General features: G+C 56.2%; 8 protein-coding genes across 8 annotated transcripts; 5 read left to right on the forward strand and 3 right to left on the reverse strand.

The window, feature by feature from the left end:
- Nucleotides 1-820: 820 nt before the first annotated feature.
- Nucleotides 821-4,564, reverse strand: B0I36DRAFT_368430 (uncharacterized protein; the record flags this gene model as incomplete). Its single annotated transcript, XM_046159619.1, has 1 exon — nucleotides 821-4,564. One exon carries the CDS (start codon nucleotides 4,562-4,564, stop codon nucleotides 821-823), a length of 3,744 nt encoding a protein of 1,247 aa, XP_046006674.1.
- Nucleotides 4,565-5,971: 1,407 nt separating this feature from the next.
- Nucleotides 5,972-8,315, reverse strand: B0I36DRAFT_435727 (mitofilin; the record flags this gene model as incomplete). The annotated part of the gene is made up of 4 exons (XM_046162783.1): nucleotides 7,999-8,315; nucleotides 7,264-7,947; nucleotides 6,075-7,208; nucleotides 5,972-6,022 (listed from the first exon to the last, which is right to left on the reverse strand). The coding sequence occupies exons 1-4, from the start codon at nucleotides 8,101-8,103 to the stop codon at nucleotides 5,972-5,974; spliced, it is 1,974 nt and encodes a 657-aa protein (XP_046006675.1). The 5' UTR covers nucleotides 8,104-8,315.
- Nucleotides 8,316-9,174: 859 nt separating this feature from the next.
- Nucleotides 9,175-10,459, forward strand: B0I36DRAFT_335907 (ras family-domain-containing protein). The gene is made up of 2 exons (XM_046155541.1): nucleotides 9,175-9,460; nucleotides 9,541-10,459. The coding sequence occupies exons 1-2, from the start codon at nucleotides 9,341-9,343 to the stop codon at nucleotides 10,060-10,062; spliced, it is 642 nt and encodes a 213-aa protein (XP_046006676.1). The 5' UTR covers nucleotides 9,175-9,340; the 3' UTR covers nucleotides 10,063-10,459.
- Nucleotides 10,460-10,920: 461 nt separating this feature from the next.
- B0I36DRAFT_335911 (SacI homology domain-containing protein) lies at nucleotides 10,921-13,587 on the forward strand. Its single transcript, XM_046155542.1, has 2 exons — nucleotides 10,921-12,990; nucleotides 13,063-13,587. The coding sequence occupies exons 1-2, from the start codon at nucleotides 11,068-11,070 to the stop codon at nucleotides 13,231-13,233; spliced, it is 2,094 nt and encodes a 697-aa protein (XP_046006677.1). The 5' UTR covers nucleotides 10,921-11,067; the 3' UTR covers nucleotides 13,234-13,587.
- A 1,198-nt stretch (nucleotides 13,588-14,785) lies between these two features.
- Nucleotides 14,786-16,687, forward strand: B0I36DRAFT_368434 (uncharacterized protein; the record flags this gene model as incomplete). Its single annotated transcript, XM_046159620.1, has 1 exon — nucleotides 14,786-16,687. The coding sequence occupies one exon, from the start codon at nucleotides 14,786-14,788 to the stop codon at nucleotides 16,685-16,687; it is 1,902 nt and encodes a 633-aa protein (XP_046006678.1).
- On the reverse strand, nucleotides 16,614-19,945 carry B0I36DRAFT_335916 (tRNA synthetases class I-domain-containing protein). The gene is made up of 2 exons (XM_046155543.1): nucleotides 19,790-19,945; nucleotides 16,614-19,728 (listed from the first exon to the last, which is right to left on the reverse strand). Exons 1-2 carry the CDS (start codon nucleotides 19,837-19,839, stop codon nucleotides 16,908-16,910), a joined length of 2,871 nt encoding a protein of 956 aa, XP_046006679.1. The 5' UTR covers nucleotides 19,840-19,945; the 3' UTR covers nucleotides 16,614-16,907.
- A 160-nt stretch (nucleotides 19,946-20,105) lies between these two features.
- On the forward strand, nucleotides 20,106-21,292 carry B0I36DRAFT_39051 (uncharacterized protein). Its single transcript, XM_046161395.1, has 2 exons — nucleotides 20,106-20,429; nucleotides 20,495-21,292. The coding sequence occupies exons 1-2, from the start codon at nucleotides 20,192-20,194 to the stop codon at nucleotides 21,181-21,183; spliced, it is 927 nt and encodes a 308-aa protein (XP_046006680.1). The 5' UTR covers nucleotides 20,106-20,191; the 3' UTR covers nucleotides 21,184-21,292.
- Nucleotides 21,293-22,899: 1,607 nt separating this feature from the next.
- Nucleotides 22,900-23,798, forward strand: B0I36DRAFT_39045 (uncharacterized protein). Its single transcript, XM_046161392.1, has one exon. The coding sequence runs from the start codon at nucleotides 23,266-23,268 to the stop codon at nucleotides 23,713-23,715; it is 450 nt and encodes a 149-aa protein (XP_046006681.1). The 5' UTR covers nucleotides 22,900-23,265; the 3' UTR covers nucleotides 23,716-23,798.
- The last annotated feature ends 13 nt before the right edge of the window (nucleotides 23,799-23,811 follow it).

Consider the following 23,811-nt stretch of genomic DNA (forward strand, 5'->3'; position numbering starts at 1 on the left):
TCGCTACGCCATTATAAAGCAGCACGACCCCATACATGCGCCTGGTGAATCAGCGGCGACTTCACACGAGGAATCGGACGAAAAAAACCCGAACTGCCTGCCTGGACAATATCCTATCTCCTTATCCAAGACCGCAGATCGCGCTTGGCCCTCAAAGTCTCGAGTATGCTTACACACAAACCCCCTTCGGAGTGTGTAAGCCGCGGTCACGTAACCGCATACCCCACCCGCCCACGCCTTTTGCCGAGCCAGCTCACTTGAGTCGCAGAATCCAAGCTTCCCTCGCCGCAAAAAGAGGTACGGAGCTGTTGCATAGCACACCGGAGATAGCGGGAAATTTTATGCCCGCAAGAGCCGTGTCTGGACATCAAGTGAAGAACCTGGTCTTGATGACCTCGCTCTGCACCAGGTCGTCCCATTCTCACCACCGGAGGATTCATCGCCCAAGAAGTATTCCAAGCCTTCACAAAATACGTTGACAGACAGACCTCCACGCCTACACGATGGCACAGCTCACGGATCACAGCATTAAATCGTTCTGTCTTGGATCTAGACTAATGTGGGTATAGAAAATATGTCTCGCATTGCCGTTGGAAACAAGGAAAAGAAGTAAGGGTATATAGAACTCGGAGCGCAAATGACTGAGGTGAAAGCCATTGGCAACGTATGCGGGTAATGCCGCGCCATCATTACAACACCTATATGTATACTGGAAATGTGTGATAAAAGAAGGACAGAAAGAAAAAGTAAAGACGCTGGGCGTCCAAGAGGTATGCCGCTTCAGGGGAGGATCATACTGCCTCCGCCGCTTGTGATGGTGTTACAGCCAGAGCAGCCACCGCACACCGCCCCAGACGCCCTTGCCGACAAGGAAGACGAAGCGGAAGATCACAAAGGCCGCCCACAGCCACCACATGCTAGCGACGAGTACCCACTCGACAACCAGCCACACCATGCGGCGGAACCATCGGAACCGGCGGCGGCGGTTGCGGCTCATCTTGTCCATCGCCTCGACCACGTGCTGGACCTTCAGCCGCTGGTTGTGAACCAGATCCTGGCTCACCTCGTCCGCGTCGTCCGTCGTCTCCTGCGTCGTCTTGATGAGATCTGTCGCGATGCGCAGATGTAGTGTATCTATGCGCTGCTGCAGTGCCGGTACGTCCTTCGTGGAAAGCTGGCCCGCCGTGTCGTGGAACGAGCGCATCGAATTGTCGATGCTGCCAGCCAGGACTCGGGCGGTGGTCGGATAAAGTTCGAGCTGGGATGCCGTCATTGTGGCTGCCTCGTCGGGTACGAACGCGGAGACATCACTCCATGAGACACCTGGCCCTTTGGAGTCGACTGCAAACAGCGGGTGAGCTTCGTTGGCACGTCGCGATATCTCCATGGCTTTGATACCGGAGCTGAGGATCAGTGCACGGACGCTGGCCAGCTCGCTTCTGGACAGCTGCGACTGTCGGGGAGTGATATCACGATCTGTAATTGACCAATGCCGACCAGAGTCTCGCTTCGACGCCAGCGAGTTGGAGTGGTGCCGCTTCTTGGTTTCTAGCGAGTGTGGCATGCCGACAAGCACACTTTGCAGGTCTCTGGACGACTTTCTTGAGCCCTCTTGGCTACTGACGAGATCGGTCTGTGACTTTGCATCGGTCGTCGTGTCGGACTCGTCGAGCTGTCCGTTGTCTACATCAGACACCTCCTCGCTGATACGAGGCTGAGGTGGAGAGTTCGGGACGTTGAGACGGGGAGGTTTCAGCGTGTCAAAGCGTGCAGATTTGCGCGCTTTGACAGTATCGGCCGAAGACATGAAGCCAGATGTCTGGCTCTCTGGCGCTGCTGACTGGCTGGGGGTGGCCCTTCCATCAGCACCCTCCGATGTCGATTTGAAATGGGGCATAACATCTAGGAAATGCTTCTCCCTGTTCCGCGAGTTGTCCCGAGACAAGACATTGAGTCTCGACCGCCGGCCTCGCTTCGGTTCGTCGTCAGATTCGTCACTGGATGATGAAGATGACGAGGAGTCGTCCGAGTCCTTCTTCCAGATCATGTCTGTCATCTTAGACACACCACCACGAACCATGCTGTCAAGCTTGACGCCACCCTTGATGATATTCTTGAACGGGAAGACCTCTTCACCTCTGAGCTTGATGCTGCCGAGGCTACGGTGCGACTTGTGACTCTCGCCTGTGGTCCTGCTCGGTAACTTGCCCAGGACGGGACTAGGAGACCGATCGCGCTCAGCGAGTCGCAAAAGCTCCGCATCCATAGGCGTGAAGGCAAGATTCTCATGGACCTGGTCAATGCTGTTGCGTCCTTTCGCTTCTCTATCTTCAGCACGTTCCCGACTTCGGTCGCGGAAGATGTTTCTGACCTTCGTCAACGGCCTCCTCGATGGTGATACAGGCCGGCTGTTGGAGGGCGACATCTCGGAGCCACTTGGCATGAATGCACTGCCGCGGCGCGAGTATGTTCCCTCCGGTGAGGTTGGCTGTGAGAAAGTGTGATCAACCGAGGACCGCTTGCTATGACTCGGCACGTCTAGGCTACTTCTTCCAGCATAGACGCCTGATTGCTGCAACGCCGGCCATCGCTCTGTCTGCGCGATGGCATTCGCTCCATGTCCAGCGTATGACTCTGCTCGCACGTGCCCCGGTCGAAATGCAGCACCATTCTGATTAAAAGGAGTGGCATCGCTCACGTTCTCCAATGGAGATGGTGTCTCTGGTACGGGCTGCAGGGCCAAAGCGCTCTGCTTCTCAGCAGCCTCTTGCGCCAGTATGTCCCGCATTTGTTTCTCCAAGAGATCTCTGCCCGAAGCTGTCAGGGTTCCTGAGCGGTCTCTCCTCTTGCGGTCCGTGTCGCTGTCCGAAGTGTCGGAGGTAGCATTCTTGCCCAGACGCAGGAAGTCGTGGTAGCTATGCTGGCTGTCTGAATGTTTGTGTGATCCTTTGATCTCGTGCAGTTTCTGCCGGGCACGACTCCTGGCACTGCTCCGGGAGCCGTCGGTACCAACTCTATTGATCCCGGCATCCAACTGAAGACTGTTGCGCGGCTCAACCCCTCCCACCTCTGATGGTGGCGACAATGGGCTGGCCTTGTGCTGCTCGGGGCCAAGTGGAGACCATGGTCTTTGAGACCTATCTACCTTTGATGGGAAGATCTTTGCATAATTGCGGTCTTCAATGAGAGAGCGATTATCATCTTGCTCAAACCAATAAGCATCTGCGAGCATGTCGGCGGGCTCAAAGCTCCAGTCAAGCCTCGGCCGCTTGGGCTTGCCTGTTGACGTCACTGGGCGGGGAATGTTGGAGAGGTTGTTGCCGTGGTCGTGGGCACCAGGGAAGTGAGGAAGTTTGGATGAGCCAGACAGGGGCGTCGAGACAGCTGCCTGGTCGATCCAGTCTGTCACTCGTGAGACATCGCCAAACCCCTGAGCTTCACCATCTATAGCCTTGCGCTCGCGCGCACGCACTTTGCGGTTTCGAATGTACTGGAGTGGGTTGTATGGCCGACCAAGCGGTGGTCGCTGACCAGGGAAGCTGCCGGGTGACTTTCCCACGCCAGGGGAAACTGGAGGGCTTGAAGGTGCGCCCTGATCGTATTGCTGTTGTTGTAGTTGTGCGCCAAGGGGTGGCACAATCTGAAGGAGCCGTCGATACTGCGCCATGAGCTCGAGATGTTCCTTGGCCTTCTGTGCCCGGTTTAGAGTTGACGAGGAGAACTGATATGTATATGAGCCTTCGTGATCGAAACCGTGCGGTAACGCGCTGCCTATCATGGGGCTGGACACGGAGGGATGACGTTGCGAAGGGACAGCGCCCTTGTCGGGCCTGGGCGATAGATTCTGCGAAGTTCGTCGTTGCTGGTGCAGGTGCTGCTTAAGGCTGCCAACGGCCGACGTGTCCGGCAGAGGTGCGAGTCGAGGGGGTACTGGTGCCGAAACGTTGCGCCTTGCGACCATCCTCCGGGATTCGCTCAGGTTCAGAGCCATGTTGACGATTTGTGTCGAATCTATGTCCAGCATGCCCGTCGATGGTCGCGGTGTAGGCGATGGTATTCTAGAGACATGCCGGTGGGCAGCAGCTGTCGCCGCACTTCCAGGGCTGCCCGATGCTGTTTGATGGGAGTTTGCATGGTCCGAATCCATATCCACATCAGTGACTTCTATCCCAAGACCCAGCTCGGTCGCAGGATCTGGTGTTTGCCTGCCAGCAGAAACGAGAGCCTTGCCTTTACGCACATCTCCATTCGCCCTCGAGCGGCGCTGTTCTGCGTCTTTATTAACAGCGCTTCTTCGATTGTCCCCTTCTATCCTCGCGTCTGGGAGCAGGAAACCGCCAGTAGTTCGTGGTCTTTGAGTACGGCGCTTCTTGTGTACGGCTTCATTGTCTCGGCCGACAGGCTCGCGCGACCGCGGGCTCCGAAGCCTTCGTTCTGGTTCCGAGGGACCTGCGCTGCTGCCGTCGTAGGTAGACCCTGTGGATAGGCGGGTGGAGCCGTCTCGCAACATGTCGGGTGTCGCAGGTGACACCGCCCGCGGAATGGACGAGCGCTTGTTAGACATGTTGGGAGCGCCTCACAGGGGCTGTGAAAGTTGTCGTCACGGCGAGCTGGATATGGATATGACGAGCATCGTAGGTCGCTGTAGGGCTTTCTGTAGCCTGTACTGTGCAGAGATCGATTGCATACCAGGGCTGAGCAGAGGACAGGCGTGTCGCCGAGGTTGCGACTCGGAAGCGGCCCAAGCTGAGGGCGTTACGAAAAGGGCGTTTTCTAAGTTGAACGCATGTTGCGGCGCAAAGAGAGTGCTTGTGGGCGCGGCAAACCGATATTTCCAGGTCAGCGACAGTCGTGTCTCGGGGCGGGCGTGTATGGGTCGGTGGTCGGCTGCGTTGCCTTGCTCCTGTTGGATGTGACACCTGGTGATGTGGTGGTTTCTGGGTGGTATCACAGATGAACAAGCTAGATCAACGACGGTGCACTGGCAGGGACGGGACGCCCACTGACGTGAGTCCCTGAGAGCTGCAGCAGGTGCGGGTCCATGCGGGCGACCCACGCCGGTGCTGCTCAGTGTGCTCGCGCTAATTCCCAACTGCCGCCGTTCATCACATTGCACTGAGACATTACCATCCAGCGATTTCCACGCCAAACTCAATCTCCGTCTGGTCGATATATCGCGATCCATAGAACAAACCTCAAGAGGCGACCTGCCAGAGCGGGACGACAGCCTTCACAGCGAGCTTTCAAATGACTGTGCCGTCAGACTTCTCGCCACCCGTGGACGGAGCAGGTTCCACATGCAAAATGGTCCAAGGTTTTTCGACATGGGCGCATCCCTGCCGCATTTGCAACATCCTGGCAAGCAAGACACGCATGCGTCTCGCGGCGGCATTCACACAGTCCCCTCTTTTATGCCGAGCTTCGTCGCCGGTTGTGGACGCCAATGCCATCACTGCGCGCATCGTGTCGTGTTTAGCCGGTGCAGATCGAGTCTGGTCAGGTGTCCGACGCCACTGCACCACACCACCCCATCGCTACCACTGGCATCTCCAACTTCTTAGCATGTGATCATGCAGCGGCAAGTGCTCAGACATGGCGCCTTGTCTCGCACGACGCAGCTCATCATTACTCAACGATCAGCCACACATTCACCGCAGTCCGCTCTCTGTCGACAATGCAGCAGTGGTGACCAGAACCGAAATCTATTAGTATCTCGCTCCAGAACCAGGGCTGGTCGTCCAGACGAAGCCACCAACTCCGCTCGCTCTGGGCCTTTACTTTTCCTCTCCGCAGAGCCGCCAGACCACAGCCACACAGTATACAACCCCCCTTCCTTTTCTTCTTCAGAGTACACGTTACAAAGTTTAAGTCTTCTCATCATGTTGTTCTTGATGGTACAAGGCGGACAAAGAAAAAGTGACTGCTGTCTTCATCGCTTGGTGGATATTGTTGACACGGAACGGATGCATGTCTATTCGACCTTCAAGCTCTGGAGCCTGGCCTCGGTGGCAATGACCTGTTTCTGTTGTCAGCATTGTGTTTTTTGCTTGGGAATTACGTATGATGAAACTCACATCGAGTGCCTGCTGCACCTCTAGCACCTTGCGGACCTCGCCGAGCCAGTCGCGGCTGAGCGTCTTGGCCCATCCTTGCAGGCTGTTCATTTCACGGGCAGCAGCATCCAGATCACCCTCCTCGAGGAAGGTTTGTGTGCGTGTCAGAATGCTTTCAACATCGTTGCCATCAGCAAGGCCTTGCTTCTTGAACATGAGCTTGCTCAACAGCAGGCTAGAGGCGTGGCTGGCAACACCAGCGTCCTCCGGAAGCAGTGACGCTTTGCGCACCTCGGCGGCAACACGTCTGAAGCGGTCGATCAGCTGAGCAGGCGGGGAGATGCCACGCTGGTACGCGCTTGGGTTGATGGACGCGATCGCAGCGTTGACGACGGGATCGTCTGTAGCAATCTCCTTCAGTGCCACAAGCTCACGAACAAAAGGGCGGGGGTGAGTCGCGTCCTCTAGGCTGGCCCGGACAGCCTCCACGGCAACGTGGAGCTGCTGAGTCTTGAGGTTCAGGTCCACAACATCGTTCCAGCCAGTAGTAAGCTGCTGAAGCTCAGACACGGCTGAAGAGAGCTGGTCGAGCTTGCCAAGTCTGCTACCACGCTCAGACTCGACATGGTCGCTGATCTCCTTCAAGAATTGCCGCTTGAGAGAGACGGCTTGTTCCACAAGCTTGTTCTTGAGCTTCTCCTCGTTGACCTGTTGTTCGCGCTCAATCTCCGTCTTGATTCTGGCGTCGTAGGCGGACTGGATGCGCTTCATTTCCTCCTCAAAGTCTGTCCTCCACTGGCTCTCCTGTGCGGCCATGATGCGCTCGACACTGTTGATGAGCTCAGACGACGCGTTCTGGAACTCAGTGACCTTGGAAGCAACCTCGGCGGCGGCGTCCTTCTCGACCTGCTCCTTGATCGCCCGAATGCCATCGCCGACCTTCTGCAGCTCACCCTTGGCCTTGGTAATGGTAGAAGAAAACCGGTCGTCGGCATTGTCAGCGTTGACGACTGTAATGATGTCGTTCAACATCTTGACCAGAGCCTGGACAACGGGCTCATTAGCATCCTTGACCTTGAGAGGGTCAATGGGTCCGGCAGGAGGGAACCGTGAGGGCTCATCAACCTCGGGGGCCTTGAAAGGCACGCTCGACGACTGTAGAAAGTATTAGCATGGCAGCGTACCTTCGCAAAGGAAATGTACCACATACCTTGGCAACCGCAGGTGCAGATGCTTCCTCTGCAGGCTTGGATGTCTCGACAGCCTTCTTTGCAGTCTTCCCGGCTTTCTCCGCGCCGGCCTTGACCGTCGTCTTGGCCTTGTCGACCTTTTGAGCTACATTCTCTGCGGACTTCTTTGCGGTATGAGCCACAGCACTGGACTGGCGTCCAGCTGGCTCGCCACTATCCGCCACCCGCCAGGAAGCACCGCTCTGAGGGGAAATCTTGACCTGCGGGGAGGTATCCTTGACACCAGTGCCAAGTACTGGGCGAGGGTGTCGTTTCCTGAAGTCAAGCTCTTCAAAGTATAGCACCGCCTGCTCGCCAAATGGGACGTACTCGGTGAAAAAGTCGTGGAAGTTGTCATTGATGCGTGAGTACCAGACACCACCGCCGAACGTGATGGCTCCGAGGATGGAGATGGTAAGAATGAGATTTCTCAGCCGGCGGAAGAAACCCTTCTTCTTCTTGACAGGGGCCGGAGGCGGCGGCGGGGGCAGCTTCGCCTCGACGGCTGGCGCGGGAGGTGTCAGAGGGACATCTTTGGGAGAGGTGGCAGGCTCGAGCTTGACGACGGGGGTTTGGCTGTCGGCAGCAGTGACCGTCTCAGATCCAGGCAGCTTGACAGGCGTCGGGTCGTTGACCGATGGCTTCTTGTTATCGGCGAAACATCTCTGTTCAAGTTAGCAAGGCTGGCAGTGCCATTGGAGTGGATCATCACGTACCCGCGCAGCAAGAGCAGAGGTTGGCCACTGAGCATTTCGGGCTGCAGGCGCGGCCAGAGACCGGCGGCCTACAGCCTGGGCAGAACGCAGCGAAGCGCGCAACATCTGGACATGGACTTGCCCGGCGCGGTGGAATGCTGCAGGACCCTGAAGGACGTGGAGGGGGAGGCGGCGATGCGCAATGGCGGTCGCAAGAGGGCGTGACGTTGGGATGCTCGAGGTGGACTTGAGGTGTAAAAACCTCGGGAGCTTTCGCGCCGGCTGATGATGGCAGAGTGCCGCAAGCTGGCCAGGCCCACACGACAGCGTCGAGAAAGCCTTACCTAATCCTAATCCCCTCTTGTTCCCGCATTGGCGAGACTGCCCGCCCTCCAACAACACCCGATCACACCCACTTATCCGGACCACGACTGGCTCTTCTGAAGCATTGACATTTGGCACAACAACACAGAGCCGCTGTGGTCTCGCAGCAGGCCACATTTCAAGGCCTTATTCAGATTCACCTTGCGATTGAGCATGCACGGGCGCATTGTGAGACTTCCAGATGCATTCGCACTACCTGCGAAGCGTGGCACCTCGTTCAGCCTAACCTGAGAGACACATCCAGCTCGACTCCTTTCGTGTTTGGGTTAGTGGTGTCGCCGTGATTGCTGGTTGAAGTAATGTGAATCCTGGCACCAGTGACGTACATGGCCAACACAGCTTTAGGGCCGGGATCTTTCAGGGCCTGCTCGGAGTGTTGATCAGGCTGGCAGCTGGCGGCCAGCTGAGCTCACAACAATACTGGTGCCTATCTCCCACCCCTGGCACGGCTGGAGCGGGCTGCGCTGCTTGGACAACCTGGGAAGATTGCGTCTGTGCCCCGCTACGGCTTCAGTCGAAGCTTGTCCCGTCCTGCTCTGTCTATCGACCTGTTGTGAGCTGCGTTTGATATGGCCCAACGACAATAGATTGGTTGATGGATGTTTATGATTAAAGCCCTCCAGAACACCTCTCTCCAGAATTACCCCCTTTGTGTGCCACATCTCCAGCAGTCAAGCTTGAAAGGTCTTGTGACAGCCTGGGGTTGCGCAGCTGCATCGGCACTCTACCTAACACCCTGGTTCCCTTAGCCTGGCCACCCAAAGCGGCCTCCTGCCCGTGCGATAGCGCCTTACCCACCTGACATCCTATCCTACACCACGCCAGACCATCGCACCTGCACTCTCCCCCAACGACATCGACAACCACAGCGTCATCTCCGCAGCCGCGCCGCTTCCATCCACTCCGACCGCAGCCGCAGCCCATCACAAACTTGTCGCAACACTTGGTCCTGGGCTACTTCACCAGACCACCACACATCATGTCGGCCGCTGCCCAACAACAAGGCACTGCCCGCGGCACCCGCCTGGTGACTGTCAAGGTCGTCTTCCTGGGCGACTCCGCGGTCGGAAAGAGCTCCATGGTCCTCAGATATGTCAAGGTAAGGCTTCTCCGAAGCGCCGGGCTCACTGGAAGCGTCTCTCATCTTTGCTTGAAAACATGCTGACCCGCCCTCGTCAGAACTCGTTCGATCCCTACAAGGACTCCACCATCGGCGCCGCCTTCCTGACACAAACCGAGACGATCAACCCGACGACCGCCGTCAAGTTCGAGATCTGGGATACTGCGGGTCAGGAGCGGTACAGATCGCTGGCCCCCATGTACTACAGGAATGCGCCTGGCGCCGTTGTTGTTTACGACATCACCCAGGCTGCGTCCTTCGATAAGGCCAAGCAGTGGGTCAAGGAGCTGAAGCGCAACGCCGACGAGAACATTGTCATCGGACTGGCCGGAAACAAGCTGGACCTCGTCACTGAGCAGCCCGACAAGCGCGCCATCCCAACAGCTGACGCTGAGGCTTATGCCAACGAGGCCGGGCTTATTTTCTTCGAGACATCTGCACGGACATCGGAGAACGTCCGCGAGCTATTTACCGCCATCGCCAACAAGGTGCCTCTAGACCAGCCTCGCAACAATCGCCAGGGCATCAACCTCGGCCAGTCTTCCCCAGCTACTCAGCAGCCCGAGCGATGCAGCTGCTAGACGGTTTTATGAATCACTGCTCCTCAGCCATGCCCTATTACTTGGTAAAGATGCTGCGGAACTGGACTGCCGACACTCTATGGTGGTGACACCTGTTGGGACTCTGCGTTAGGCATAGACGACCTCTTCGTGAGAGTTGGTCACGATGATGAAGCACGAAGGACACCATGAACAGCATCCATGGCAGGCTGGCTCGAGTGTGTTCCGGAGGGGCCTGTATATAAGAAGGAAGGAGTCTTTTTGGACCGATGGTTGCTGCAGCTTGTGTATTCACCTGTCCGGCGTTTGTTCTTTGTCTTGTTTTGTTTCTAGTCATGAGAGTGGGATACAGCTAGTTAAGAACGTAATATCATTCAATCATCTAATGCAGTACATGAAATTATGAGTCAAGCCTCGATAGTGTACAGTTTGCAATCGGGAAACTGTAGTGCTGATGTCTGCTGATTACCACGAGCTGCCTGTTGGGTCACCAAGGCGTCCTATGCTTGAAACAAATCTCTTGCAGTTTGTTCTGGATATATGTGTCCCGTCGCTCTGGCACCGCTCAATACCCATGTAAACTGCATGCTGGATGGCCTTTACTCGGGCATCTTGATTCCCACCGGAGCACAGATGGAGCTCATACTGCTGCAGGCAAACAGCATCCATGGCCACGGCGCCCCCAGTGCGCCTCCCTCTGGAGCCGTGGTGGGTTGCTGAGGGACGTCTGACGGCGGGGCATCTATGCACGTAGGGAGGGCAACTGCAGGCATGACGTGCCACCAGCGCTGTGAGTCTGGGAACCCCATTCCTGCGCTAACAATAACTGGGGCCAGGGGAGCTGCGAGCTGTCACGTACGCAAGATTACATGTGTTCCAAGCTTGCAGGTCCAACCTTGGAACTCTCAGCTTCACAGGCCACAGCACCACCGACCTCTTGAGTTTCCTTTCGGCGTAGGCTATTCTCTCCCTCACAGGGGGCCGGTGACCGCGACACACACGACCACTCGCACCAGAGCGCCCACCATGGCGCTTCCTTTCCGCGACATCAACGTCCACGTTGCCGCCGACTCGTACACCTTCACCTCGCCCTCGTCTCCCAACTCTCCCGCCCTCGTCGTCGACCGCCCAACTGGCGATGTCCGTCTCAGCGATGTCTCTCCGCTCAGCGGAAAGCGGGTGTCCCGTGTGTCCAGCATCGCTGGCATACTCGGCATGATCCGCCTGCGACTCGACAAGTACATCATCGTCATCACAAAGGCACAGCCCATCGGCCGCCTCAAGGGCCACATGGTCTACAAGGTCATCTCGACGGACTTCTTCCCGGTCCGCGAGCGCCAGATCCGTGATCCAGACGAGGACCAGTTCCTGTACCTGCTCAAGACCTTCATCATGAAGGGGCCCATGTACTTCTCGTATTCGGTCGATCTTACCAACAGCTTCCAGCGGCAGGCGTCCATGGACAGCTCGAGCCCGCTCTGGATGCGAGCTGATGACCGTTTCTTCTGGAACAGGTTTGTCCAGACAGACCTGATCGACTTCCGCAAGCACGGCAGCAGGTCGCAGCACGGTGCCCAGCCTGCCGTAGACCCCTTCATCTTACCCATGATCTGGGGCACCCTCGAAATTCGGCCGACCACTCTTAAAGGCACGCCTTTGACGCTCGTCCTCATCACACGCAAGGCGCGATTCCGTGCCGGAACAAGATACTTCACTCGTGGCCTTGACGAGCAGGGCAATGCGGCCAACTACAACGAGACGGAGCAGGTTGTCATTCTGAACGATACGGCAACTGGCATGGGCGGTTTTGCAGGCACCGGCGACATGAAGACTGGCAAGCTCGGTGGCTCGGAAGGACGGGAGATGCAGATCCTGTCGTATGTGCAGACTCGTGGCAGCGTGCCGGTCTTCTGGGCGGAGATCAACGCTCTCAAGTATACCCCAAAGCTGCAGGTTCGGGGTATCGAGACGGCCCTGCCTGCTGCGAAGAAGCACTTTGACGAGCAGATTCGCATCTATGGCGACAACTACCTCGTCAACTTGGTGAACCAAAAGGGTCGAGAGCAGCGCATCAAGGAAGCATACGAGCAGATGGTGGAGATGCTCGTCACATCGCCCAAGGAGAAGACCAAGGCCGATATGTTGACGGATGAGAAATTCCACGTCATCGAGCCAAGTGGATCGAGACAAGAGTACGACCGTCTGCACTATGTCTACTTTGACTTTCACCACGAGACCAAGGGCCTCCAGCTGCATCGGGCCATGCTTCTTGTTGAGCAGCTGCACGATGCGCTCATTGCTCAGCAGTATTTCCGTGGCCTCGACATGCCGGCGAACGGTGGCCTCGAGACGCGAAACTACCAGACCAGTGTCGTCAGGACCAATTGCATGGACTCGCTCGATCGCACCAATGTTGTCCAGAGCATGCTGGCACGGTGGACCCTAGACCGGATGTTCACCGATTTAGGCCTGCTTCAGAAGGGCGAGACGTTCGCTTTGGCAGACCCTGCATTTGAATTCCTCTTCCGTAACGTGTGGGCAGACAACGCCGATACCGTCTCCAAAGCGTATGCTGGCACAGGCGCCATGAAGACAGACATGACTCGCTTTGCGAAGCGGACGAAGAAGGGCATGCTGCAAGACGGAAACGTCGCTGTAACCAGATTCTATCTCAACAACTTCCGGGATGGTCCTCGGCAAGATGCCTACGATCTGTTCCTGGGCTTTTATCTCCCGAGCGAGGCCACACACACCTTCGCCGACCGGAGACCGGTTCTCATTCAGAGCATTCCTTATGTCTTTGCTTTTAGCTTCTTCCTTGTCCTTGTAGGACTCTTCACGCCACGGGCGGCCGATGCGTCCGCTCTGCCCGGTCGCTTATTCATTCTCTTCTGGCTAGGCGCCGCTGCCTGGTCCCTAAGCTTTATCCTTAACAACGGCATGCTCTATGTGAGTCTCCCTCATTGTTGCCACCAGTGTGTTGTTGCATTAGGCAACTGCTGACCACCATGATATCAACAGGTCAACTGGCCCAAGCTGAACCCCCGGCCGTGGGCCGTAGAGGGCTACCAAGATGCCATTACGAACGTGCGCAAAGACAAGCTGCTTGGCCCGTTTGTTGCGCGTCACGAAAGAGGCCTCAGCACGGCGAGATACCTCAATGCCGAGGAGGGCAAGAAGAGAATCGAGTAGAATGGTTTTGTGGCGGTAATGGGCATGGCGGCTTACTTCCGCGAAGCAGTCGAGTCTGCGGTTTCATTTTCATATTCGTCTCCTGTAGAGCGTTTAATTATGTGTAAGATTTTCTCTTGTTCGTTTCTATACCAGTCGAGAGTTGCGACAGAGCATGTAGTGATACACATTGCCGAGTCTGGCTCCATACTTGAGAGTACCCTTTACAGCCACAAGACGTGTGCTTTCAATTCGAGCCGACCGCGTCGCAATCTTGGCGACACCGCATTGGAGTTGAGCCTGTCCCTAGGAGTCGATACCACTCAGTTACTGTGCCTGTTTACCAATTGTTGCCCCGGCCGTTGCGGTCAAGAAGATGCCTGCTTTCGAATGCTGTGTGCACGCAGAAAACAACAGGGCACGATCTGATTTTGTGGTTAGCCCATGCAAGCTTTCTGATATTACTACCACACGCATCAAGAATTCTTTCTGGAGAGGAGAGCATCGCCCAGATCGTTCGAAACTACGTCACATCGGTTCTTTCGTGTTAATCACATGGTCCTCTCAATGATTTCTTCTTATAAGCCCATATTGTTTCGATAGCGACCATCTCAGAGACTCAAAGCCTGGTACCATGGTACCCCCGTTGATGGATCCGTGCGGTACCATTCCAGAGCGTTATGATGTGAGCTTCTAGCGGAGAGACTGAGCCACGGTTGGGACCTCAGAAGACATCGGAGAAAGCTGCCAACTCCACCTGAACCACGTTCTGAGAGGCAACGTCCAGAGCTTGATGGCGAAGCCACGAGACATCTCCGATAATCGTTTTGTGTACACCACTCACCAATAGGTACATAAGCAGCTCTACGTGCGTGCCTCCGAGAAGAAGTTCCTTTGTGTTGTGCAGCAGTTCTTTGAATGGGACTATCCAAGCTTCATGCAAGGACTTTGTTACCTTCTTACCGAGTTGAACAACCAAGTCTACGCATATTTCTGACTACACACGGCACGACATTTTGGATTCTGATTCTTCGAGGTTGCGGATCACCACCACAAGCAGACAACCATCCGCATTTGAAACATTCCTGGCGCATCATACAAGATGATGAGGTTCCTGCGGAACACGACCACCAGGCGTGGTCGTCGTTCACGGTTGCCGGTCCCCATCCAAGCCACAAGAGCACAGTCGGCAGCATCGACATCAGTCACTCTGGCCAGCAGAATCCCTCGTCCAGTCTCTAGTATTCACACTGCGGTCAAGACCACCGCAGCCAAATCGCAGCTCTACAACGAAAGCCACGACCTCGACTTCTGCACCAACCCCGAGCCAACCACAACAGCTGGGCGATCGCGCCCCAAGAAAACGCCAGAAGAAAACTCCCATGAGTTGGGCCCGTCATCACCGTCGGCGCCTTCGGCGTCCTGTAGTGGCCGTTCCCATTCCTCATCTTGGTCCACGGAATCGGTGGCATGCAACGACATGGACCAACACTATCATTCTCCTCAGGACGCCTCTCCCCCACCGCCATGCTACAGCCCATCTATCTACTCCCAGGACGACAATAAGGTAGACATGGCGGCGGTGACCGTCAATTCCATCTCCACGCCGCCTCGGCACAGCCTAAAGTCTAAGGCGTCGGCGTCCACACTTGTCGGCGAGGAGGGAAAGGACGCCAACACGTACAGCCCAGCAAGCCACATCAACGCCTTTTCCACCTCCGGACACAACAGTCCCCGGGGCCCAGACACCGCCGCTGTTGGAGATGACCACCTTCAGCAGCAGCAGCCGCGCCCTGCCTGCTGGCCATGGCCCTGGGTGATGCTCCGCGGCGGGCACATCGCCGAGGCGGGCAACAACCTCGACACGAACGCACCGGCTTCCTCTGATGGCACAAACGAAGACGTCGTCGAGAGTATTCTTGCGCCGTCCCAACCACCACCACCACCACCAGCTCGTCCGGCCGCAGGCTCGCCGCAAGCGTACATTGAGCTGCGCGAGATGCTTCGGCGGTTGCGGGACCACGGCAGCAACGCAGCGAGCAACAGCCCAGATAACCACACCAACGACAGCAGCGATGTGGACGGACCGAGCCACTTGGACAACAACAACAACAACAACAACAACGCCGTCACTGCCGCCCCTGCTGCCCCTGCGGCTGTTCATCACAATGGCAACGACCGCGGCTGGACCCGGATGAGCCAAGTGAGCACTGCACCCGACCACTACCACCACCCCCCACAGCAACAGAACCGGCCTCGCCCATATCAGCAGAATGCCGACTTCACCACCACCACCTCGGCCGGCCCTGCCGCAACGGACGACTCCGAGGAGGACCTCTACAGCCTGCGGCTGCGCCGGTTCAAGGCCGCGGGCCATGGCCTGCGACCAGCCGGCGCAAGCATTGCGACATACATGGCAGCCACGCACCGCAACGGCCGCCGCCCACGCACTCTAGCGTCAGGAGGTCCTGGCAATGACAATGACGACCACGACCACGACGACGCCGACAACACCTCGTCCCAAGAAGACAACTACAACAAGCGCATCACCGCGGCCAACCGGCAGCAAGCTCAAGCCAAGTCCCTCCTTCCGATGCTGGACCTGGAGCTCGCCATCAGCAACGCAGCATACTTGTGCCCCCCCTCCCTCCTCCACCACGACCGGGCCGCGGCGCATCAGCTCGTCCTCCGCGGCAGCTTCGGCGGCGCGAGGCTGACCGAGGGCAACCTGGCCCGGCTGCAGGGGGAGCTGGCGTGGCGGCGCGACGCGGAGCGCCAGCGCGGGGCCAACCCGAACGAGGACGTCTTCCGCATGGGCCTGGTGACCAAGGAGAACCTGGTCATGCTGAGGGACCTGTACGACACCATGGAGCGGGTCAAGCTCGACCAGGCAGAGTATCCAGGCGTCGCGCGGAGCAATGCCGACACCCTGGACGTGTACGAGCATATGCGTATCCGGCGGGAGCTGCATTTGAAGACGGAGCAGGAGGAGAAAGAGAAGGCCCAGAGGGAGGAGGGGGGGGAGGAGGAGGAGGAGAATGACGACAATGACGACGACGACGGCAATGCCGGGCAGCAAGAAGAGTTTCCCCGGAAGCATGAACACGACTCATCTCCCTTGCTCAACGCAGGCTCCCTCGAGGCGGCCTCTTCTGCACCCATCGCCAACAATGAGCACATCCGACCAGGACGCCGCGCCCGCATACGCGCCAAGTTGAGGCGCATGAGCCACCACGTCGGAAACAGACTGCACCGAAGCCGCGCAGCCATCAACTGCGGTAGCAGCAACACTGCCGCCTGCAGCAGCAGGAGCAGTAGCAGTCGGTACGCAAGTATCAGGGGGACGCGGGTTGTAAGCCCACTGCCTGAAGCTGGTATGAGCTGGACAAGGCTTCGTACAACGACAGACGAGCTTAGACGGCTGCGGATCGGGCACAAGGTGGAGGACCTGGACACAGAGGACGACTCGATGTGAAACCCCGGGATAAGCGATAAAGTGTAGTTTAATTATGTCGGATTGTGTCTTTCAAGTTTGTCATGTCGAGTTGGCTTCGTTATTAAGAGTGCATAGACATTGCTGGATATTCTTGAGTTTTCTTAAGTAATATTGTACTTGTTGTTACATCGTGGGCTCTTTCCTCTATCGCTGTTGTACAGATGTCCCTTCCGGGTCTATTATACATGTGTCCGTCGACTCACTGTGCGACCAGGTCCTCGCATCGACCGCAGAGTGCATCCTCGGCGGGGGCCTGATATCTCCAGCAGCGAGGACACTTCTCGGCCTTTGGCGGTAATACGTAGACTGTGGCGACGTCGCCGGCAAGCTTATGCTCGTATATGTATGTCCCATCTTTCTGAACGTCTGCGGCGTCCTTGACAATATCAAGCGAGGAGACGACAAACATCATCGCGAGCTCGTCCTCAGTATATCTGCCAAGCACAGATTGCACCTTTTCGTCTTGAACCTGCAGCACGACATGCGACTGCAACCCCGAACCAATGCGCTTGTCCGTGCGAGCGAGCTCGAGACAGCTCATGACGGCGCTGTGGAGCATCATGATGGTGGGGACATCTCCGCGCACAGAGGCGATATCAGTGCGCAGTCTGTCTGGCTCGACAAGAGGATCGTTGTAGAGCTGGTGTAGCGGATGTATCACAGTCGAGTCCTCCTTCATCCACTGGGGACGATGCTCCCAAGCTTCTTCGACGAGTAGTGGCGTCATGGGCGCCAGCATCCTCAGTAGTCCATTGAAAATTGGCTCGAGGACACCGCCGCCATCGCCGCAGTACAGTCGGTCCTTGAGAGCCTCGAGATAGAAGGCGGACAGATCTTTCGAGACGTACTTGTTCAGCGCAACACACGCGCGATGGAACTCGTGGTTGTCGAACGCATGCCCCACCTCCCGCATCGCGTCCTCAAGCTGGATGATGGCAATGTTGTCCGCCACTGACAGGGGCGCGGTCCGTGCTGACTTATGCATGGAGCCAAGCAACATTTTGATGATCACGCGGTACTTGACCAGCGTGTTCTGAACCTGTTGCAGGGCCGATATGCCAATAGCGACGTCTTTGGTGTAGTCCCCGCTGGCTGCCCACAGCCGCAACGCATCCGGTCCAAGAGCGTCGTACTTGGGCGGGCCTTGGGCCGCCTTGCCCTTCTGCTTTAAAGGCGGCAGCAGGGAACCTTCCATGACCTCGTGGGGCTCTATAATGTTGCCAAGTGACTTTGACATCTTCTTTCCTTCACCGTCTAGCGTGAAGCCATGTGTGATCAACTGCTTGAACGGGGCACCCTTCGCGACCTTGACTTCGCCCACCGCGCCAGCTGCGATTCGTGTCAGTAGACTGGATTGGAACCAGCCACGGTGTTGATCAGAGCCTTCGAGATAGACATCAGCTCGGTTGTCCATCATAGTCCAGCTGCTACCACTGTCAAACCAGACGTCCATCGTGTCGCCCGTGCCTCGCGTGTGTTTGCCAGTCAGTGAAGCTGGGATCCAGGCTGGATCATCTTCCGGGTCTGACCACCACGCATTCGACCCTCTCTCTTGGATCACTTTGATGATGTGCTCGATAATCCCGTCGTTTACCACTGCTGTACCACTCTCGTCGAACAGCACAGGGATGGGCACGCCCCAAGCACGCTGGCGAGATATGCACCATTCGCTGCGGCCAGTCACGAAGCTGCTGAGGCGAGTCTTGCCACCTTCGGGGAAGAATCTCACATCCTCGAGCGCGTCGAGTGTATCTTTCTTGATCGATCCGACATCTGCAAACCACTGCTCCGTGGCGCGGATGACGACTGGCTTTTTCGTGCGCCAGTCATACGGATATTTGTGTGTGTAGTCCTTGACCGACAAGACATCGCCGTGAGCTTGGAGAAGCTCGAGAACCTTCTTGCCGCCTCCTTCAATCACTGATGGAGCTTGGCAGAGCACATCAGGGTCATCGGGATATGCTTCGGCAGTGAATTTGCCAGTCTGGTCAATCGGCGCAGACACGGAGATGCCGTGCGCACTGCATACCAAGTAGTCATCCATGCCGTGTCCAGGAGCCAAGTGAACAAGGCCCGATCCAGAGTCCGCCGATACGAAATCGGCATGAATGATTGACTGCTCCTCGGCGTGTCTGCCTTGCAGCTGGTTGTGGTATGTGAGCCCAGTAAGGTCACTGCCTAGCAGGGTAGCCACAACTTCGGCGCTCGTGTCTGCAAGTATTGGAAGGAATGCATGGAGTCGACTCTCGGCAACGAGATATGTAGCAGAGCCAGCTTTCACCACGCAATAGTTGAGGTCGTCGTGTACGCCGATGGCCCTGTTCGCGGGCAAGGTCCACGGGGTAGTCGTCCATATGACAGCATACAGTTGACCAGAAACCTTGTCCTGAATCTTCTGGAGCTGTGGGTGGCCATTCCAAGCCTCAGAGATTGGGAACCGGATCCAGGCAGCGTTTGACACATGGTCATCTCTGTACTCGAGCTCGGCCTCCGCTAGCGCTGTCTGGGATGACGGCGACCAGTACACCGGCTTGAACTTGCGATAGATGAGCCCTTTGCGGACCATGGCCTGAAACAGACGGAGCTGCCTGATTTCGAAGGACGGGTCCATGGTTGTCCATTTTCTCTTCCAGTCGGCCATGACACCATACGACTGGAACCCCTTCATCTGCTTGACAATCGTGTTCGAGGCGAGATTGCGGGCAGCCTTGCGGATTTCGAGCCGGGAGAGCTTCTTCCCCTTGGCGGCCTCCAGCGCCTTGAGCTCTATGGGCAGCCCATGGCAGTCCCATCCTGGAATGTAGTTTACCCGTCGTCCTTGCTGAACCTTGACCCGATTGATCATGTCCTTGAGGATCTTGTTGAGGGCGTGGCCGACGTGGAGCGAGCCATTGGCATAAGGGGGCCCATCGTGGATGACAAATAGATCTTTACTCGGCCTGTTCGTGCGTTGCCAGTCGTAGAAGTCATCGGCACATCTCTGTATGTAGAGGTCTCGGGTCTTGGGAAGCGGTCGAGGACTGCAACAGTGGGATGGTTAGCGCTGTGCAGACCGTTGTGTTGCGAGGTGCAGAGTCTTACGGGAGGGTCGACTTTGGCAGCATCAAGGTGGAGGACCATGATTTTGACATTGTCACCTTGCTGCCATGACGTAGCCCGCGTCAAGCCCAGGACTCGAAATTGTATACACGAAGCACCAGCCCTTGATCGACCATCGTGAAGTTGACCCCGAAATTGTGTGGGGGGCGGAGCCCGCCCAGAGCTGGAGGAGCTCCGATAGCGATAACGGCGGTCGCTTAGCTAAGCGGTGCCTGCCTGGTGCCTGCCTGGTGCTGGGACCCGCTACAGCTCCAGCAGTGCCGTCATTGAGACGGGCCAGTGTGCATTCCGCTTGCGACGGTACTGTGATTCACGGTCTCAAGAGCATGCACTGCGCGATGTCGTGGGATTAATGAGCCGACATGGTAGCACATTCTCATCAACATGGCTCCCATTCGTCGGTATCTCCGCATCACAAGATACTCTGTTCTCGAGTGCAGGATCTATCTTGATAACCCAGCCTTGGCACAGTCATGGCTGCTCAACCCCAGACACCCGGTCCTCCCACGGGTCATTGAGGCCGTGCGACCTCTTGTTCTGCCAAAGCTCCGCGAAGAACGGGAGCGTGCCCGCACAAAGAAGGGCTCGAAGAAGAAGGGTATCAAGGACGTCGTGGCTGAAGGTCGGGTTCCTGAGGAGGCTGTCTCACCTGCAAGTGTATCGTCCATGTGGCTAACAATAAGATAGATGATTTCGAGGTGTCAATATTCTTGACAGAAACGACCACCAGGCACTCACTCCTCAGCAAGCACAAACACTTCCACGACACGAAGCAAACGAAACTTGTGTCGAGCTCGGGCGGGCGCCTCTTTGGGGCCACGAGCGAGGCTCCATTGGATGTGGACGCTGCTGCAGACAACTTTACCGTAGAGCTGCGCCAAGAAGAGAGTGACGATGATGTTGTATTGTCAGAGATTCCTGCGGCCGAAGCTGCTCAAGCCGAAGACAACACGCGCAGGGTGAAGAGGCCGCGCCGAGAAACTACCACTGAAAGTGAGGCCGTGGTTGAGGTTCTCTCGGACGATCAAGAAAGCAACGACCAAGACGAAGAGGAAGATCTTTTCGTCAACAGCCCTGGTTCTGAGGAGCGTGACAGCACAGGACCGCCGCCCGCGAAAAGGCACAAGGATGGCACCCTCGGCGTTGTGGCTCAGAATGGCGGAGACGACAAGAAGAAAAAGCTAGCGATGGATATCTCATATGAAGGCTTCTCGATCTATGGTCGGGTTCTCTGTCTCGTCGTGAAGCGACGGGAGACCAGTAGTGCCTTTGGCACCACCAAGTTGCTTGGCAATAAAGCGGCTGCAGGCACTGGTCAGAACATGATGGAAAACTTTATCGTCTCAACGCAGGTTCCTGCTGGACAAGAGGTTTGAGGGGTCTTTCCAGCGCCTACTCAGTTCGTTCTTTGGGGTGTGTGAGCGGCCACGTACAACGAGCCGCGGCCAGCGTCACAGGTATCTCTTGGCTGGCGAATCATCCGCATATCGTATTCGCCTCCCTCTGCCCTTCTGGAGACCTTGGCCGCAGGATGGGATGACCATGACTATGTAACGGGGTATGAATATGGCCATCTCTACCTACATGCGACCTCATGTGCATCATGCGTTGTCATGATCAAGGTCACTCAATTCGCGATATCAGCCGGGAAGCGAACCACACGATACCACAAGACTCACGATGTCCTTGCCCAAGACGCTTGCTTGCAACGCTTAGCCATGTCACACACCTGCAGCAGGTTTTAACCCGGCTCCGTCGCCACACGTCGGAGAACGGGAGAACTTTTGCACAGGAAGAACCACTCCTACGTCTGTCGTCGGTCCCGGCATCCGGCCACCGGCCACAGATCGGGCCGCCCATTCTCGAGGCCGCCAACAAGATCGCATCTGCGAAAATGCCCGTCCCCAGGGCTGAAGCGACAGGGATGTCGTGTTTTCGGTGAAATGCAGACAAATCATTGGTTTGAATCCAGGGTTGTACAATCAGGTCGCAGCTCCTGCGACCGGGAGGAGTTCGACATGCAAACCCGCCTCAGACCATGCTTCATTCGGGAGATGTGGTCGCCGACGTGGTCGATGCAACCTGTAATGATATGTTCGCATTTCAGAAGACGCTCTTTTGTTTAGAAGGGCGTCGATCTAACCACGAGATCCCTTCATGAAGTTAAGATATCTCTGCCATAATGCTGGCCAGCCTGTAGCATACGCCAGCTGTCCCGCTGCGATGCGACGGGACATTGCAGGAGGAATTATTGCAGAAAGTACAAGTATATCCCACCCCTGGAATGCATTACAGGAGCTGGGGCATTGTCTTTCCAACGAGATGGTGGTCCGCTGCCATGCTGTAGGATTACATGACGCATCCTGATTCAGACAACCTTGATCGTCGTATTCTCAGTGCAACAGCTACAATGTTATGACTTCTACATAAGTGCTAAATCATGAAGGTAACATTGAATTCAATTTCGTTAGCTACGTGGTATCAAACATGACATTAGGATGTTCAATTGATACCAGTTCAAATGTTGACTTGCATGTGGAATATTTTTATGGATTTTGATTTCGGTCGTTCCTAGCCAGAGATGTTTATTTCGTTGAAGCAAATGATGTTCTTGGTCGTGATCTATTTGAATATTGCATGACCACAGACACCGTACTGAGTCTTTACTTCTACACGTGAACAAAACAATGGTCATATTTGTTAACCTTCGAGCCGGACCGGCAGCACAATTTCACGAGACGAGGTGAATGAAACCAATCGAATTTCCTTATTTCAGGCATTTCACTTACCTTCAGGCGGACCCAGAAGACATATCTTCCTCACACCGTAGCTACTCGTGTGACAACTATCTGCGTCGCCTTACAGCGAGCGGAAAGGGCTCAACGGCGTGCGATCTCCAGTTTCTCCTTGCCTGATTTTGCCCCATTTCTACGTTTTCAACTGAGATTCACACAGGTGCAACTGCCGTCCGTGAACACGATTTACACACAAGATCCTCGTTGCAAAAGTGCCGTGCAAGCTGATAAGCTGTACGCAAGCCTTGCTCTCATAAAGAGGCAAAGGAACTTTGTAGCAGTTGGGGGAAATGGTGATCGCAATGTTGCATTGAATGTGACTGTGATCTCACAACACCGGGACTCCCCAGACTTTTCAATTGCTGGTCGAAAGTCCCTAATTTCTCAGACAAGTTTTGGATTCTAAGTTACAGATATTGTGCCCAACGCTGAAGGCATCCTCTGTTGTTTTGATGATCCAATTGCGCGTGTTTATGGCTGTGATGCCATGCCATGCTTGCTTGCGAAGTGCTAGAGATCACTCAATGCTCCACGGTACATGAACCAAGTCATCAGGGCAACGTCCATTTACGACACGGCCTTTTCCTTCCCTTCACATGATGCACAATCACCGAACAAAATAATCCTCATTCATTCAACCACACACATGGACTTTATTCGCACATGGCACAAGACTCTCTCGTCCAGCGACGTGCTGCCGGCGAGGGATGCTCACCTCGACGGAAGCAATCCCGTCCACGCCACCCAAAACAAGGCAGCCGTCGTTACACAACTTCCCCTAGCACCCTCTGCGTCCGCCTCCGCCTTTCTGCAGCATGCCGGGAGTACCTGGCCGAGGCCAAAAGGAAGTGGGCGTGTGCTGATGCAATGCAGGTCTCGGTGAAGTCTGTTACACCGCACATAATGGCGGAGCCTACAGTATCAGTCAACAAAGGGGCTCGCACATGCACGCGGTCAGCAACATGTTGTGTCTCCCTCCTCCCTCCTCCCTCCCCGTCGAGGGTGAGTGTTGCACAAGCTGGCGACGCGGGTGGCGGCCGAAAACACTCGCTTTCCCTCCTTCCCTCACGGCGCAAGGCAGCCAGCCAGCCCGGCCTGCCTGCCAGTCAGTAACAAAGCCACGGTGAGCAGCGCCTTGTTGTGCAACCGACATGCCCCTGTCTGCATGAGGATTACCTACAGTACCTTAATGTACTTTTGACGGTGCGT

The sequence above is a fragment of the Microdochium trichocladiopsis genome (genome assembly GCF_020744255.1).
Source record: "Microdochium trichocladiopsis strain MPI-CAGE-CH-0230 chromosome Unknown B0I36scaffold_11, whole genome shotgun sequence".
Lineage (NCBI taxonomy): Eukaryota > Fungi > Ascomycota > Sordariomycetes > Xylariales > Microdochiaceae > Microdochium > Microdochium trichocladiopsis.